Here is a 19383-nt window from a genome sequence, read left to right on the forward strand (position 1 = left end):
CTGAGGCAAATAGGGTTAAGTGACTTGCCCAGCTTCATTCTGCAATTCATAATAGCAACTCACACAGCAAGCATCTGAGGCCAGATCTGATCTCAGTAAGATGAGTCTTCCTGAATCCAGGCCTGGCACTCTATCCTCTGTACCACCTACCGGCCCCGTGGTACTTGTTTAGAACTTTCTAATTATAATCTAAACCTCAATTTTGTTGACTTTCACTATTGATTTTGCATGTCTATCAATGTTTGAAGCAACAACAAATCAGAATATTGTCCTATGTCTTATAAAATCTTTTATAAAACTTTTTAGATTTTAAAAAACAAAACTGATATTTATATGCCTGCTAGATGGCATAAAGCACCAAGCCTACAGTCGGGAAGACCCGACTTCAAATGTGGTCTCAGACACTTACTGTGAGACCCTGGGCAAGTGACATAACTTCTATTTAATAGCACCTACTTCCAAGGGATGTAGTAAGGATCAAATGAGGTAATAGTTGTAAAGCGCTTAGCATGGTGCCTGGCATATAGTAAACACAAAATAAATGTTAGGTTTTTTAATTATTATTACTATTTTATTATTAAATTGTTATTATTTTGTAGTCTTGAGGCTACAAAAACATTTTGTATACCTCATGTTATATTTTATTCTTTAAGAGAGAGGTACTACAGGTATTATTGCCACATTTACAGTTAAGGATTCTGAATCATTAAGTATCCCAAGGTCACACAGTAAGCGTTGGAAATGGGATTTGAATTCAGATCTTGGTTGATGTCAGATCTAGCACATTTACCTCTATACCATGATACTAATGGCTTGGTAATTCTGTTATAGCTTTCCAGTGAAACTGTTTAAGAGTTGTGGAAAGTGCCAGGAATGATTTTAATTTACAGTGGTATTGTCTTATATGGTAACTTAGCCTTTATTTATCCTGACATTATTTATTCAGTAATAGTTATGAATAAACAGAGAAAGGAGCAGTAAAAAAGAGAAACGCCAAGTTTATATTTAACTTTTAAAATGCTTTTCTCTGGTTGAATTACAATCATCTTTACCAACATGACCTTTATCAATAAAAGAATTAAAAGGAATTGTGTACTTATAATATTTTAAGGCTGTTCTAAGATTAGTGAAATGACTGTGAATGCCTCTTCTTACTATAAGAAACTTTATCTGGGAAAAAAAATGTATCAGCTCAAACTTTCTTGGTGAGCTTTTTAAAAAGACAGATCACCCAAATCATTACAAAGAAAACTTTAATTTTAAGATGACAAATCTATTAATAATTTTTTTAAATGGCACAATTCTATTTTCATATGCTGATGTATATAATACAACAATAAAAGAGTCCCTGCCCTCAAGAAGCTTCCAAGTTAGGGAAAAGTGTTTTGGTGTGGGAAGTCAGAGCCACAGAACAAAATACAAACTATTGTTTGGAATTTATCCTAACAACCTTGCACATAATGTCTCCTCCTATTGAATGTAATCTACTTGAAGGCATATATTATTATGTGCTTAATCAATGCTTGTAGACTGGGAAAAAATGTTGATTTTGTAGCACTTTTAGCAAAATATTTACTATTTTAAATTAGCATAGAGAAGTGTAGCTGTTATACGTTTGTTTTTATGACGTATTACTGGCCATGCTATATTTTATTTGAAGCTGAGGTTCTATTCAGGAACTCAACCCCTAATTATAATATTTTTCTTATAGTCAACCATGAGTTGCTTTAATGCACTACACTACAAAATGAGGAGCCATATTAAAAAAACACAAAACTAGTGCTTTATGAATGTTAATACTTAATATCTGAATATACAGTATTCCTTTAAGTAGCAATCTGCTTTTACTAAGGTTTATTATTTAATTAAAAAGCAAAAAACACTTACTTTTTTGGTTAAAGAGTCATCAGAATCAGAAGGCATTCGTGTTGAGACATGAAACATTACTTCTACTGTAGAAGTGGCAAAGTATGGAGTGGTCAATCCAGTGCTTTTGTTCTTTTGCAGTCCTCCCATAAAACCACAGTGATTTGTTAGGTTTACCTGTGAGAAAAAACAAACAAAAAAGTTTAAAAATTCCATGTAAAAAACCCAAATCATAGATATTTTAAATTGCAAAAATAACATTTTTCAATTATTAAAAAAAATTTAAAAAGTATAGCATATATACCAAGTCAGAATTCATCTATTCACATATTATTTTATTTCTGAGCTGAGGACACTTAATTAGTAGAAACTAATTAGGAGAGAAACCAACTGCTGAGTGATGGTATCCTATCTTGGTCCAATAGGTGTTAATGACAAATTACAAAGGCATGTGAGAGATCATGGCTAGGAAGTTAAAAAAAAAAGACTGGAAATGGCTTAAGGGTAAAATTTTATACAGTAATGACAATTTGATTAAATGATCAATAGGTGCATGATATTTAATCAGCCTAAAATGATTCCTCAATTTGTGTTATACTTTGCTCTTGACCAGAGCTGGAAAATAATAACTTAGCACTCTACAGTACTTTTTTTCTTCATGACAAATTATAAATTAATTTGTGCACAAATTTTAAATAAGAGGACTTAACCACTTGATAAAATGAAGATAATCTTTCATTTCATAAAGGTACAGACTGAATACTTTTCAAATATAAATAATACACTGCGAAGAGTTGCAGGTAAAACCCAATAGTTTATGTCGGATAATCTGTATATAATCTAATTTAATTGTACTAGATTTTATATGATAAATATTTTATAATGTTCAAAGCATATCTGTATACTTTATCACAAGTAATATAATAATACTAGGAAATAGGTCTAATTATCTGTTTAACAGACAAGGAGGCATAGAAACTTAATTGATTTGCCCAAGATCACATAGGTGGTACAATTCCAGTTGCAACTGAACCCATAAATACTTAAAATACGTACTATGTGCAAGTGTGAGAAAGCTGGGAAGAGACCCAACTCTACCGACACTCCAAACAATTGCTGTTTTGACAGCTGAGACTCAGAGCAGAAGCAACAGGATGACTGAAAGTGGTTTTAGTATTAGTCCCCAGAAGTCCCCCCAGGTTTTAGATGCTTAATCCCCAGAAGAACTTTCTGGTAACATAAAGGAAAAAAGTATCATAACAAGGAAGAAAAACATACCTTTTTTTTCTATAAGAAATGAAACAAGAATCTAAAATTCTTTATAAGATGTTAAATTTAAAACTAATACCTCCCAACCAAGACCAGCTACAAAATCCTCATACGCCTGACTTCCTCCAGTATTAGTGAGAATGGAGTGCTTATCTTCTTGTCCCTCGGCCACATAAAATACAGCAATCTTGTGTGTCTCTCGGCTGTAGAAATAAAAGATCACATTATTTATTTAAAAAGTATTTATGCCCATACGATTTATAAAGAATCAGGAGGTCCTGGGAATAACACAAAGATGAAGACTTTATTACCGCCTTCCAAGAGCTTGTAATTAGGTAGTCAAGAAATGATATACTAGTATTTAGACCATCTAATTTATGTACTTGAAGAGACTCTCTTGATCCTAACCAAGGCATTTCCTGATTGGATCAAACTGGCTTGATAAATCTGAAACAAACTATCACTGGCAGTACTGTTTTACTATTAGACCAGCAAGCAAAGAGAGGCAATGGATAACAATAGCAGGAGCTTAATCAATTTAAACTGAGATGGATAATAAAGGACCTTTCCTTCCCTTCTTCACAACACTTGCCTACAGAAAAAAAACCAAAACAAAACAGAGGAATAAAAGAACCCAAACAAGTCATGATTATTGGTTTTAATATTGGTAATTCATCATTAATAACAAATTGTTATTGCTACCTTTCTTTTTCAGATTTTAAATTCTTAAACATCAAAAGGAAAAGCATTTCCAATTAGTACTACTCAAAAGGACTATATTTAAAACCATGAGTCTCTATTTCACTTCACATTTAAAAAAGTATATAATAAATTCGGCACATTAATTTCAAGACTGCCTTGGCTTGCTTGTGTTTCCTTCTATACTCTATGAATTAAAAAAAAAAAAACCAAATGTCTAAATGCCTCTCTCTCTCAGCATCACCACTGTTAACTCCCTCCTCTTCCATTAAAAATTAAAAACAAAAACAACACATTAACAAATAAGCAAAGCCAAGCAAAATGAATCCATGTTATTATGGCTATGTCCAAAAAATGTATATCTCTTTCTGTACCTTCAGTCCATTAACTCTCAATAAGGAGGTAAGTAATTTGTTTCATCACCTGTCATCTAGAGACATGTCTAATCATTGCTTTGATAAATCTTTAACAGATGGTTTACTTTACAATGATTGTTGATGATGTCTTTATATGAATTATTTGCACAGTACTCACTTGACTCTACATAAGCTCATACTACCCAGGATTTTCTAAAATCATGTTTCATTATTTCTTTTTCTTTTTTTTTTAAAGGCAACTGGGGTTAAGTGACTTGCCCAGGGTCACAAAGCTAGTAAGTGTCAAGTGTTTGGTCTGAGGCCGGATTTGACAGGTCCTCCTGACTTCAGGGCCGGTGCTCTATCCACTGCGCAACCTAGCTGTCCCTCATTATTTCTTATGGCTAATAATATTTTACTACGTTCATTTATACATTCACACATTTATTCAGTCATTCCCCAACTGACAGAATCATCTTAGATTCCAGTTTTTGTATACATTTTTCCTTTTCATCCCCTCTCTGGGATGAAGACATTTATTTTGTTTGTAATTATTCTCTCCTCAGTAGTAGCCTCTTCTCTCCTTATCCCTATCTGTTTTTCTTTCTTTTTAATTTGATGTATTTCTACACCAAATTCTTTATGTGTTCGTATATGCTCAAACTGTCTTTGTTTCAGATAAGATTAAGTTTCATCTGATGTCTGCTCTCCCCAACCATTCCTCCATGTTTCTATACTCTTTATCTCATAGACTCTAATTATGAGAAAGAACAACATTCTCCCTCTTCTTCATTTTCCCTTCTCTTTCTCTTTTTGAAAATCTCAGGGTAGAATCATTTCACCCCACTGCCCCCACCTCCTCTGCTTTTGTTTTTAAACTCCCTCAATACCTTCTAAAGAAATTAAGGTGTGAAGGGAAACGATTCTTCTAATCATACTAGAATGTAAGTACATCATCACCAGACCAACTGCTCAAATAAATTTACCTTTCTAGGTTTCTCTGGACTCTTGTACTTGAATTTCAAAGTTACTACTCAGCCTTTTTTTCCCTTTTAAACAGAAATACTTGTAAGTCCTCTATTCCACTTAAGAACTATTGCTTCCCCTGTAAATACTAAACTCAGTTTTGCTGCCCACCCATTTTTGCCTTTTAGCATATTGTACTCAGAGATTTCCTATCATTTAATGTAAGCTGCTAGGTCAAGTGTGATCCTGACTGAGGTTTTGGGGGTGGCTTTAACTGCTTCTTTTTGGATGTTTGAAGTATTTTTTTCCTTTGACTTAGGAGCTCTGGATTTTAACTATGACATTTCCTAGGACTTCTCCTTTTATGGTTTCTTCCAGGTGGTAATTAGTAGATTCTTTTTATCTTTACTTTGCCCTCTGGTTCTAATATATCTAGGCAGTTCTCATTTATGATTTCTCAAAATATACAGAGTCCAGGATCTTTTTTTAAAAAACAAAAACAATTATAAGTTTCAGTAAGTCCACTGTTTAAAAATCTTTTTCTTCTTTACCTAATTTCCAGGTAGGTTGAAAAAAGAATTAGGTATATTACTTTTTTTCTCCAATTTTTTTTATTCTATTACTTCTTGCTGTTACATGTAGCCATTGATTTCTATTTGGTCTAATCTAATTTTAAGGGAGTACATTTCTTGGGTAAGAATTACCACTTTATGTTCTAATGTTATTTCCTGTTCCTTAAATTTTGTCCTCTGGAGCTTATATTTAATTTTTATCTCCTTATAATTTCTTCTAGGTATTCATGTAGTCCTTGTGGAAAACCCATTGTTTTCTTTGAACCTTTGCTTACAGTTTTTATTCTCTCCTTGTCTGTTTTTATAATGATTTCCTGATCTATGATAATTTTTGCTATTGGTCTGATATTGAACAAAATATATTATCTTTTGTTTACTTATTTCTCTATCTTTAGTTATAGATTGGTGCTTTGTGCCAGGGCCAAGCTACACCCCCTGCTATAATTTTGGGTGGAGTGGTCAATCCTGCTTGGTTTAAACATGAATTTCCTGGGTTCCTATGCTGACCTCTACCTCCTGGAATTAGTCCTATATGAATCTTTTAGATTTAGAGTGCTCCATCCTCTGGACCCTCTATGGTGTCTCAACCAGAATACTAAGGAGTTTGTAGAGCTTCCTGGGCTGTTCTAATCTGAAAGCTGGCATGCTATACTAGTTTTGCTGCCTCTTTACCCTGGTGATTTCTGACCACCACTGAGACCTTCTCGCAGTGGGAGGGAGACTTCATTCTCCCTGCCTCTGGATATAAGTTGGCAGACTATACATATTGCTAGCTGTCTCTGGTCATGGTTGGGGGTTCTGGGCTTATAGCTGACTTTTTATGAAGTTCTGGTTATGTAGTGACTAAAGTTTCTCATTGGATTTCTTGAACATTTAGTCTGGTGTGGAATTTCAGGTTTTCAGTGTAACGGATATATGAGAGGAGTTAAGTCGGCTTCTATTTAGGCAACCATCTTGGTTGGAAGTCTATTGCTACCATTATTAATGTTGAGCTTCCTTTTTTAAAAATTTATTAAGAAGTGAAACTGCTTTGGAAGTCAGTCAAAAGTTTCAGTTTATCCTAGATTTCACTAGACCAGCTTAGCTTAATCTAAAAGGAAGGGGAAAAGAATGCAAGAAACTGAGAATTAAAAAGGATATAAACCACCATCTAGTCCAATTATACTTGAAAGGAATCCCCACTATAACACAACCTGACAAGTAGTCAATCTTGCCTGTCTGGAGACTTCAAAGGAAGGGAAGTCCACCAACTCTTGAAACAATTCATTCTACTTTTGGTCAGCTCTAATTGCTAGGAAGTTTTTCCTGACATCAAGCCTAAACTGGATTCTTTGCAGCACTCACCTGTTGCTCATGGTTCTACCCTCTGGGCCAAATAGAACAAGTCTAGTATCTCCCCCACAAGACAACCTTTCAAATACCTGAAGACAGAATTATTCCACACCGTACCCCCTCTCTTCACCTTGCAAATCTTCTCTTCTTCAGGCTAGGGATGTCTTTAACATAAGAAAGGGGAATTTTAAAGTAGTATGAGTTTGGAAGAGAAAGAGGGAAGGTTCAGTTTTGGACATGTTGACTTTGAGATGTGTCCAAGGACATCTAGTTGGAAATGTTCAACAGGCGACTGGTGTTACATGACTGAAGTTCAAGGAAGAGAATGGGGCTGGATACAAAGATTGTTAGTCATTGCATACAGATAATAATTAAACCCACTGGAGCTGATGAGCTTAATAATGTTATTGATATTAATACCATTATAAGTTAGCACTTATATAACACTTTTAAAAGTCTGTAAAGCATTTAACGAATATTACCTTATTTTATCCTAAAAACCTTGATAAGTGGCACTATTACTGCCCCCATTTTACAGATGAATAAACAGAGGTTAAGTGATCCTGTAACTTGGTTACACAGCTAGTGTCTGAGGCCACATATGAACTCAGGTTTTCCTGATTCCATGTCAAGCCTGCCATGCACTATGCTACCTAGAAAATGTAGAGAAAGAAATGTAGAGAACTTAGGAAAGAGACTTGAGGAACATCTACAGTTAGGAGCATTACATGCATGATGAGCCTGCAAGGGAGACTGAGAAGGAATGTTTAGATAGGCAGAAAGAGAATCAGGAAATAAAAGCATCATGAAAATCCAAAAAGGAGAATTTCTAGGAGAAGAGAGTGGTCAATGGTGTGAAATGAGGCTAATAGGTTGATAAGGAGGAGAGCTGACAAGAAGACTTGGCACTTGAAAGACCACTGGCAACACTGATAAGGTGAGAAGTCAAACAGCAAAAGGTTGAGGAGTGAAAGGAGAGGCAGCTTTCTCAATGAGTAGTTAGAAGGGAGATGAGGCAGAGTCTAGTAAAGTTTTTTTTAAAGACAAGGACTAACTGGGCATATTTGAATATGGAAGTAACCAGTAGATAGGGAAGACTTAAAAGATTAGACAGAGCAAAGATATAGCTGAGGAGAAAGACTAAATGAGATAATATTTGTAAAAGTTCTTCTTACCACACTGCCTGGTACATAATAGATGCAACATAAATGTTTATTTCCCTTTATCCCTCTTTTGTCAGAGCCTGGGGGACAGGTATAGAAGGGGGAGATGATGTCAAGGGGTTTTGAGTTTAAAAGGAGAGAAGGGGAAATTCACAACAAAAGGCCTCAATTTCCTCACAAAAGAGGCAACGTCTTCAGGTTAGGGGAGGGAAAGGAGCAGGTCTGAGGGGCATGAGGAAGGAAGGGAAGAGTTTGGAATAGCTTCTGTGAGGAATGAGACAGAGAATCAGTCAACAAGGAACAGCTTTTCTGAAGTAAAGTTCCAGCTCAGGTTAGATAACATATATTAGTAATGTACTCAATCAGTAAGTTGTGAGACTTCCTACACTTAGGTTCATCATCTAGACAGTAGGAAAAGAGGAGGTATAGGAAATGGTAGGATTAAGCTAGGGCTGAAATCTCACAAGAAATGAATAGTATTTGCAAAAGTGGGCAATTAGAGAATGGTAATTAAGAATGTTTTGCTGCTTCTTTTTTTTAGGCAATTAGGGGGTAAGTGACTTGCCCAGGGTCACACAGCTAGTAAGCATCAAGTATTTGGTCTGAGGTCACATTTGAACTCAGGTCCTTCTGACTTCAGGGCCACTGCTCTATCCACTGCACCACCTAGCTGCCCCATTTTGCTTCTTTTGAGAACTGATTATTTATATCCTTTGACCACTTATTTATTCTTCTTATATATTTGGGATGTAGAGTGTGTTCAGGGAAGACTTGTACCCTGGTGTGAGGGCTGCTGAGTCCTTTTCAGGGCTACTTTCCAACTTTAGTATTCACTTGATCCACCTCTCACCTGTGGCTCCAAGAAGCTGTACCATGTACAGTGGCCACACCCTGGTAAGCTGTTTTGGCAGCCAGGCCAGGTTGAGGGAACCAAGAAGTGTCAAACCCATTGGTGAGTTAGAGGGATGTCTACTCCAAGCATGTGAAGACTTCCCCTGGTAGAATGGGCAGATGAGAACAATTTGTTTCAACAGCCATGAAGGCAGCTGAAGTAGGCGATATGAAGCACTTAGAGCTTGGTTAGACATTGAAAGTGCCAGGGTCATCCATTGCATCTTGAGTCATCACCAGTCATCTTGACTTTGTCCTGCTGCTGGACTGTGATGACTGTGGAAGAAGGAGTAAAGCCGATGACTTCATGAAACTCTGCCTCATTTAAATCTAATTTATGCATGAATCAAAAGATATCACTCATACCATTTTACCATTTTTACCTATCTCAAAATCCTGTGCCACTAGGCAAGTGATGAAGCAGCAGGTGTGGATACACTGAGAGTTGTAATCATAACCCTGCACACAGGCAGCCCAGGTTACAGAGCTGTCTTCTCACTGGAAACAGCAGTGACATTTGGCAGCCCCCCAGGTGTCTGAGCAGCTTTTTAAGGACCACACTGCTCACCTCCTGGTGTAAGGAAGGGGCTAGGAAAGGTGTCCTAAAATTGTCTGCTTATCGAACCCCAGCCTAGTTACTGCAGCAGGTGAGTATCCCACTCTGTGGTCAAAACACAAAAAAAAATACAGAAACTTCTGCAAAGACGATTCCTCTCACCATTGGTACACAGTATAGACAACACAAAATCCAGTAGACCTGAAAGACAAACATGTCTTATTGTGGGAGGACTCAGCAGGTATCGCATCCAAATATAGCAGCCTTGAATGAAACAAGGCTGGCAAATGAAGGCCAGCTTACTGAAGTAAGAGCTGGATACAGGTTTTTCTGTAGTGGCTGCAGTGAAGGGGAGCACCATGAAGCTGGTGTAGATTTCCAATGTAGTCAACAAGCTTGTATGCCTACCAAAAGGAGTGAATAACAGACTGATGAAAATCCCATTGTCACCTACAGGAAAATGCCATGCTACCATCATCAGTGCCTATGCTCCCACCATGATGAACCCTGATGAGGTCAAAGAAAAATTTTACAAAGACCTGGAGAACATCATCAGTGTGCCAAAAGAGAACAAACTTATAATTCTGGGTGACTTTAATGCTAGAGTAGGCTCAGAACTACTAGACATGGCAGGGAGTCCTTAGGAGGAATGGAGTTGGAAACATCAACAGCCATGGTCACTTACTACTGAAGACTTGTGCATCTCATAACTTTCTCATCACCAATACTGTCTTCTGTTTACCAAAACGCAATAAAACTTTGTGGATGCACCCTTGCAGCAAACATTAGCATTTAATAGACTATGTCATTGTAAAGAGAAGACACAGACAGGATATGTGAGAGTGATGAAGGCAATGTGTGGCACAGAGTATGGAACTGACCATAGACTTATCCTCTCCCAGTTAAATATTTGCATTCAACAAAAGCAGCAGCCCCAAGGAAAAATGACTACTAGAAGAATTACTGTCATCAGATTAGAGAGCTTCTCTGAGAGGGAACAGTTTGTTCCTAAACTGGAGGGAAAGTTGAGCCAACACACAGTTGGCAATAGTGGAGTAGTAAAGGAATGGGCAGCTTTCAGAGATTTGTTGTATAGCACTGCATTTGCTCATCTGGGTCAGAACACTCACAAATATCAAGACTGGTTTGATGAAAATGATAGGAAAATTTAAAAGCTGCTAAATGAAAAACAAGGGTTTACCAGCAGGATAGTTCATCTATCTCTAAGAAGACAGCATTTAATTCCATCAAAAATAAAGTACAAGTGAAGCTTAGAGAGATGTAGGATTCTTGGCACTTTAAGAAAGCAGATGAAATTCAGTTTTATACTGATAGTAACAATCCAAAGTGCTTTTAGTATGGGCCAAAGAGGTATGGTGTATCTCAACTACTCAGTGCCAATGAAGCCACATTGATTAGTGATAAGGACATGATCCTATAGAAGAGCTGAACACTTCCATAGTGTTCTCAAAAGACCATTATCAATCAATGCTGAAGCCTGTTGGCGGTTTACTTCAGATTGAAGTCAATCCCTCTCTAGCTGAAGTTCCAACTGAAGAAGAGGTTTTGAATGCCATTAGGCTTCTTTTGTGTGGCAAAGCACCTGGTGCTGATTCTGTTCCAGCTGAAATTTACAAGAGGGAAGGGAAGGGAGGTGTCCATTGCTCATACAAAAGCTGACTGAGATTTTCTGGCTTTTTTGGCAAGAGGTTATCCCCTAGGAGTTCAAGGACGCCTCCTTTGTCCACCTCTATAAAGGTAAAGGAAATAGATCATCCTGTGACAATCACAGGGTGGGGGGGGTCTCTTTCTTAGTCATTGCTGGCAAAATTCTTTCCAGAGTCCTCCTTAGTAGGCTGATCCTTCATCTGGAAGATGGTCATCTACCCGAGAGTCAGTGTGGCTTCAGAAAGGGCTGAGGAATGGTTGATATGGTGCTTGCTGTCTGTGACAATTCCAAGAGAAATACCAGAAATAGAACAGAGGTCTGTATACAACATCTGTAGATCTGACAGATGCCTTTGATACTGTCAGTCATGAGGGCTTATGAAAAATTAGGTCAAAATTTGGTTGCCTAGAGAAGTTCATCAGTATTGTATGTCAATTTCACAATGACATGCTTGCCTGGGTTCTGGATAATGGATGATGCTCTCTTGCTTTCCCAGTCACCAATGGAGTGAAACAAGGCTGTGTGCTTGCTCTCATGCTTTTCACATGTTTTCAGCCACGTTGTCAAACGCCTTGAGGATGAATGTGTCATCAAGGTCAGCTACCACACTGATGATAAATTCTTCAATGTGAAAGGGCTGCAAGCCAAGATTAAGGTGGAGAGAGTGTTGGTGCATGACTTTTTGTTTGCAGATGATCATGCACTCAACACAGCCTCTGAAGCTCAGATGTAACAAAGTATGGATCTATTCTCTGCTGCTTGTGCTAAATTTGGCCTAACAATTAACACAAAGAAAACACAGGTGCTCCATCAGCCAGCACCACCCCATATATATGTGGAACCATTAGTTATAGCAAATGGATAAGTTCACTTACTGTGGCAGTACGCTTTCTAGGGATATACATACTGATAATGAGATTGACACACACATTGCCAGAGCTAAATTGGTGTTTGGGAGGCTCCAAAGGAAAGTGCTGGAGAGAAGAGGCAGACTATCAAACTGAAGGTCTATAGAGCTGTTGTGCTGACCTCACTGTTATATGCCTGTGAAACCTAGACAGTATACCAGAACCATGCCAGGAAACTGATTCCCTCCCATCTGAATTGTCTTAGGAAGATTCTGAAGATCACCTGGCAGGATAAGATACCAGACACTGAGGTCCTTTCTTGAACTGAACTGTCAAGCATTCAAACTGTACTGCAGAGAGCCCAACTCTGATGAGCTGGCCATGTTGTTCGAATGCCAAATGTACTTGCCAAAAAGATTATTTGATGGCGACTTCACACAGAGCAAGTTCTCACATGGTTATCAGAAGAAGCAATATAAGCACACTCTCAAGGTCTCTCTTAAGAACTCTAGAACTGATTGTGTGACATGGGAGACTGTGCAGCATGGTATGCCCTCATCAGAGAAGGTGCTGAGCTCTATGAGCAAAGCAGAATTGAAGTAGCTCAAAAGAAATATGAGATGCACAAATTTAGAGAATCCACCCCAAACATCCACATATTTGTGCCCAACCTCCGTTAGGGAATCCCAAGAACAGCCACAGTTGGACATACTGTAACTTGACTCTAACGTAGTCGTGTCATTTTGGTCCTCTTTGAGAACGAAGGACAACCAATTATATATTTGAATCTGTTTCCTACCTGCTGCAAAGATCCCCCCCCCTTTAACTATTTCCCTTCTAATTCTTACTGTACTGATTTTGCATTAAGCACTTCTTAATTTTATGGAATCAGCATCTTCCATTTATCTTATGTGAACTTCTTTATCCCTAATCTGGTTAAAAACAAACTTCCATTATCCATGGTTGTTAAAAGGTATTTCTTCTTTGCTCTTCTAATTCATTTAAGTGACCTTTCACATCTAGGTTATATAAACATTGTGCAATATGATATGAGATGGTTTAAACCTATTTAATGACAGACTAAATCTCTGTTTTCCCAGTAATAGTTGTTGATTTTAGTGACCCCTTAACCTCACTACTTGAGGTCCTTGGGTTTCCTGAACATTATGCTACTAGTTCATTTGTTGTTGTTGTTGGTTTTTTTTTTGGGGGGGGAGGGCAATTGGGGTTAAGTGACTTGCCCAGGGTCACACAGCTAGTAAGTGTCAAGTGTTTGGTCTGAGGCCATATTTGAACTCAGGTCCTCCTGACTTCAGGGCTAGTGCTGTATCCACTGCGCCACCTAGCTGCCCCAAACTAGAAATGGCAAAGAAAGTGATTTTTTTTAAACTTTTCTGCAGAGCGATAGGGGTTAAGTGACTTGCCCAGGGTCACACAGCTAGTAAGTGTCTGAGGCTGAATTTGAACTCAGGTCCTCCTGACTCCAAGGCCAGAGCTCTATTCACTGCACCACCTAGCTGCCTAAAGATTGCAGCATTTTGTTTTCTTTTTTGGTTTTGCTTTTAGGCAACTGGGGTTAAGTATTTGCCCAGGGTCACACAGCTAGTAAATGTCAAATTTTGGTCTGAGGCCACATTTGAACTCAGATCCTCCTGTCTTCAGGGCCAGTACTCTAACCACTGTGCCACCTAGCTGCCCCTAGTTCATTTGTCTTTTACCTTGATGCCTCATTTGACATAATTTATTTTATGAAACAGCCTATTTCTATGATTTATTCTTTGATCCACAAATTCTTAAGGATCAAATTACTTTGTTTCTATTCAAGTTTGAATCCTTTCTTCAAAGGCCTTTATTGATAATTTTTATTGCCCTGTGATTAGAAAAGTTATGTTTAATATTGCTAATTTTCTGCATTTGTTCGAGGTTTTTTGTTTTTGGGTTGAGGTTTTTTTGGTAAATAACATTTTATTTTGTCTGAGGTTTTTTATGCCAAGAACATGGTCAAATTTTGTAAAGATGCCATGCATGGCTGAGAAATACGTATCTTTCTTTATCATTTGGTAATAATGGGATGTATCATATCTAACTTTTTAAAAATGCATCTAAGAAGTAAACTTGCATATTAGCACCTAGCATTGTGCTAGGCACAAATATTTCACTTTTCTGTCAAAGTATCTCTCATTAGAAACCTTGGAAATACCTTTGACTCTTCATTCTTCACCACTCCACTTAACCAGCTGCTAAATCTTGCTGTTTCTACCTCCATGACATCTCTCATATCTAAGTGTTCCTATTAACACAGCTATAATACTGGTTCAGGCCTTCATCATTGCACATAGGGATTACTGCAACAGCCTCCCGAATAGTATCCTTGCTTCAAGTCTCTCACCACTACAGCACACCCTCCAGATAATTACCAAAGTGATTTTCTTCTAGTGTAGATCTGACCATGGTCATTCTTTTAGTCAACTCCAGGGGCTCCCTACTGTCTTTAGGATAAAATATCAAGTGCCAACTTCTACATAAAGCTTTTCTTGATCCTTCCTAACCTCAAATGCTAGTAGTGACCATGTTCCTAAACTACCATGTATTTAATTATTTTGTATTTACTCTCTTTATATTTATTTTTCTGCATGCACTTGTAGATGTACTTGTCTTTACTGGAGTGTAACTTCTTGAAAAAAAATTGTATTTAAATCTTAAGCTTCTTTCTTGTGTGACTTTTTGTTATATTCCTCTAGACCTGAAATGGATACTTTGAAATCCCCAATTATTATAGTTTTCCACTCTAATTCAATTCACTTTTCCTGTAAACATAAAGATGCTATGTCATTTTGTGCATGTATATGAAGTACTGATACTAAGTTTGGAATCTGTGGTACCTTTTAAGTAATGTATTTTTTATCTTTATCTCTTTTAACCAAGCCTATTTTGATTCCTATTATAATGCAAATACATTATCATCCTAATTTAGTTCCTTCTAATTGCTTAAATTATTTGCTTCCCTAGACTTCAAAAAAGTTGTTTTTCTAGTGTTTTCTACTTTTGATCAAGCTTTGGTCTTTTAACCAGGAATGATATAAAGTCCTCTACTCCATTACAGATTAATTGAGCCTCTCTCCAATCCCACAGAAGTCTTATAATGTCAGTTACTCTTGGTTTTAAGTCTTTATCTTCTGCCTTTTGGAATATTTCTCTAGATCTGAAATGGGTAACTTTTCCAAATTGCCAAATCTTATGTGATCCTGACTGTGGCTTCTTGGCACTTGCATTAGTTTTCTGCCTCCCTGAAATATTTTTCTTTTGATCCATATTTTATGCCGAAATTCCTGGGAGTTTTCTTTCAAGATACGACTAGTAGATTCTTTCTATTTTTATTTATTCTTCTATTCTAATAGATCTTGAAGATTATGATTTCTTGATTCTTAAATGCTCCCTCCTTGATGTGTTTTCCAGGTCAGTCGTTTTTGTTAGTAAATATCTTACATATTATTCTAATATTTCTTTCATGGAATCACTGAGGTTTATTTGCTCCATTCTAATCTTTAGAGAATCTATTACTTGGGTAATCAAGAATCACTATAAGCCCGGAATTGTGATAAGCACTGAGAATACTAACAGATACTAATACTAATAATAAATAATAATAATTAAATTCACCAATTTAAAGAACGAGGAATGGATAAGAAAAAAACACAATTTACTTCCTATAAGAAACACACATAAAGCACATACACACACAGGAAAGGTGAAAATAGGTGACTGAACAAAACATATTATGCTTCAGGTGATTAAAAGAGTTGGAAGTCACTGTTATAACCTCAGATAAGGTAAAAATAAAAATTGACAAAGTAATGAAAGACAATTAGGGAAATCAGTTGTGCCTAAAGGTGCCACAGAATTTTGGTCATGTACTATCATCTGTATTTTTGAACATGTGCCCTCAATTTATACATATTAATTTATAAATTATATGCACATATCATTATACAAATATTATATACAAGACAAAAACACACAAAAATAGATATAAAAATGATGTGATACAGATAAAAAATTTTAGAAATTGGGGCTGGACATTTTGTGATACAGTGATTTGAAGGCTTGTTCAGCTTACTTTAGTATTTGGTTTTAATGGTTGTCTTTCCTGAAAAAACAAAAACAAAACCACCTCACAAAGATATTTACATGCAAATGGAAGAAGTACATTGTTCAATGTGATAACTCAATCACACATTTTTCAACACCATCCCCCTCCAACTGTTGCTAACATTTTTGTTGAAATTTCAATTTTTCTAGAAGTCAATTAATTGTTACAAAATAACGAGAGGCTGCATTTTGATATTTTAAGTAAACGGATTCAAAGGCCATTGAAACTTGAAAAAAAAATCCCCCAAATAAAAAAATACAAAACTTAAGGTCCATAAATTCCATTTCCAAGTGTTAAAGTTGTATAGAAATGAGTTTTTATAGGTGACACATTACTTTCAGCAACAAACCTAAGAAAACATTGATTTGCAAAAAGGTTCTCTCTATAACCATGGTTTTCTTTCAAAAACTAATTTTCTTGCTTATTGTTAAAAGGTCACTTTTACCTTGAAGATTAAATGTGTTTATTTTTTTTTTTAAATAAGATAATTTCTTTTTGACTTGTCATCACAGAAAAGGTGAGCAAATTTGGAAAATGTATCTTTTTGTATAAGAAAAATATTTAAACTCATCTTTAAGTGCTGTAACTATTTTAAGTACTTTGCCATGAGACCACCAGCTAACTTCTGTGTGGTATAAAATGTTTTAATGATTATTACCACTCTGACTTGTCAGATCTGATCAGATTCTCAGTGTTTTTACCATATAGGAGAAGTGTCAGTTCTGCTATCTTCTTGTTTTTGCTTAGTATCTTTAAATTATGATTTCATTGCAGAGATTTTAAAAAGTAATTTATCTAGTTTATGAGGGTTGTTTTAGTTAAAACCAGATAACATATGCTATAAATATATTTACCTGAGCAACATGTGAATTATAATACATTGCAATATACTGAAAATGAATGAGGGACCACTGCCAACTCCTTCACATCGTGGAACTCCAAGATATGCCATTTACTATCCCTGACATATATCCATCTGATATACAGATTGAGTGGGGGTGCTATATGTACACATATACATATGCATATACACACACACACACATATACATATACATACATACATATATGTGTGTGTATACATGTAAAAATATATAGATACACACACACACACACACACACCAAATGGCATATGGCACAGTAGATAAGTTTTTAGAAAAAAACATTCAAGTGAACTGCAAGAAGACATTAAGAGTAACAGATTAATATTAGGAGGTTTTAATATTTCACCTGTAAGACTGTATAAATTCAACAAAAAGATAAACAAGAAGGAAAATATAGAGCTGAATGAATTGTTGCATAAACAAGATCTGACTGAACAAAAGACCTCTGAATGGAAATACTGAAGAATACTCAGGTTGCTAAGCATACCATGGTATGTTTACAAAAACTGATGTGTTACTGCATCAAGAAATCATATCTTGAAGAAACCATTAGGTAATGAAATTTGGGGAATAAAGGGAATATAAGCAAAAGAAACAGACCTAACTGGAATTAATGATACAGGAGAAAGAACATACCATAGTAGGAGTAAATTACTATGCTAAATATGACAACAATGAGACAATGCACCAAAACATTTGAGATAAAGCCAAAACAGTCCTTATAAAAAATCTGTATTTGTAAAAACTTATCTTAACAAATATTCCTAACAAAATGGGAAAAGAAAGGATTAATGAACATTAGAAAATAAACAAATTAACAGTTCTAAAACAAGTACAAAAAAACCCCCTTGGACGAAAATAAAAAGACTAGGTGCAGATTTTTATAATCTAGCCAACAGCCCATAGATGCTCAGATTCCTTAAGAGTCTAGCCAATATGGCAAATCTTCAATAAACCTTGTCTTTGGCTGAAAAAAAAAAAAAAGAAAAAGACTATAAAATTAATAAAGAGCTAAGACTAGGTTGTGTGTTTTTCTTTTTTATAAAGTCTAATAACACTGATTAGAAAGGCACTGTGATACATTAGTAGATAGAGCACTACATTTGGAGACTGAAAGACCTGAGTCCAAATTTTGCCTTACTTACTAGCTATGTGATTTTGAAAAAGTCATTCAACCAAAGCTTCCTCTGTAAAATGGGGATAATAACAGCACCTACCTCACAGGTTGACGTATGGATTAAATGAGCTTCCTCTGTAAAACAGGGATAATAATAGAATGTATCTCATGGGGCTGCTGTGAGGACCAAATGAGCTAATCAATGTAAAGCACTCTGCAAACATTAAAAATACTACATAAATGTTAGGTATTAGCTATTCAAATCCCACCTCCAGTACATATTGTCTGTATGATTCTGGGTAAGTCACTCACCCAGTCTTTCATGCTTGCACCACAGGATTCATCTACTCCTCACTATCTCTCACCCTTTCCCATCTAATCTTTTTTCTAATGCCTGCCAATGTTACCTTTTCAACATCTCTTAAATGTGCTTCCCTTTTCCCCTTTAACACTGCCACCACTCTGATACAGACCCTCATCTCCTCACACCTGGACCATTACACTAATGTGAGGGTGGGTCTGCCTGTCTTAAGTCTCTCCTTACTCCAATCCATTCTCCATTTGCCAATGAAGTGATTTTCCTAAAATAGGTCTGACCATGTCACTGCTCTAGTCAATAAAAGTCAACTGCTCTTAGCATTCTATGGCCTCCAGGATCAAATACAAAATCCCCTGTTGGGCCTTCAAAGTCCTTTATAACCTAGCCTTCTCCTACCCTTCCATTCTTTTTACACCTTAAAACCTGACATGTATTCTTTGATCTCATGACACTGGCCCCCTGGCTATTTCACAAACAAGACACTCCATCTCTTGGCTCCAGGAATTTTCTCTGGCTGTTCCTCAGCACAGAACTTCGGCTAACTACTGACCATCCTGGCTTCCTCTGAGTCACAACTAAAATTCTATCTTTTACAGGAACCCTTCCCCAATGCCTCTTAATTCCAGTGCCTTCCCTTTATTATTTCCTATCTCTCTTATATATAGCTTGTTTTGTATAGTTGTTTGCATCTTGCCTCCCCCCATCAGATTGTGAGGCACTTAATGAA

General features: G+C 36.5%; 1 protein-coding gene across 10 annotated transcripts in view; it reads right to left on the reverse strand.

Moving 5' to 3' along the window:
• RALGAPA1 (Ral GTPase activating protein catalytic subunit alpha 1) overlaps positions 1-19383 on the reverse strand; it is a 318940-nt gene that overhangs the window by 74867 nt on the left and 224690 nt on the right. For all 10 annotated transcript variants that reach the window (XM_020991372.2, XM_078150316.1, XM_020991370.2 and 7 more), the window contains 2 exons: positions 3215-3338; positions 1888-2043 (listed from right to left, as the gene is read on the reverse strand). In XM_020991372.2, the coding sequence (XP_020847031.1) occupies positions 1888-2043; positions 3215-3338 (280 nt within the window). The remainder of the gene's footprint in view (positions 1-1887; positions 2044-3214; positions 3339-19383) is intronic.

Source organism: Phascolarctos cinereus, unplaced genomic scaffold, assembly GCF_003287225.1.
Source record: "Phascolarctos cinereus isolate Bilbo 61053 unplaced genomic scaffold, phaCin_HiC Scaffold_2;HRSCAF=192, whole genome shotgun sequence".
NCBI classification, from domain to species: Eukaryota; Metazoa; Chordata; class Mammalia; order Diprotodontia; family Phascolarctidae; genus Phascolarctos; species Phascolarctos cinereus.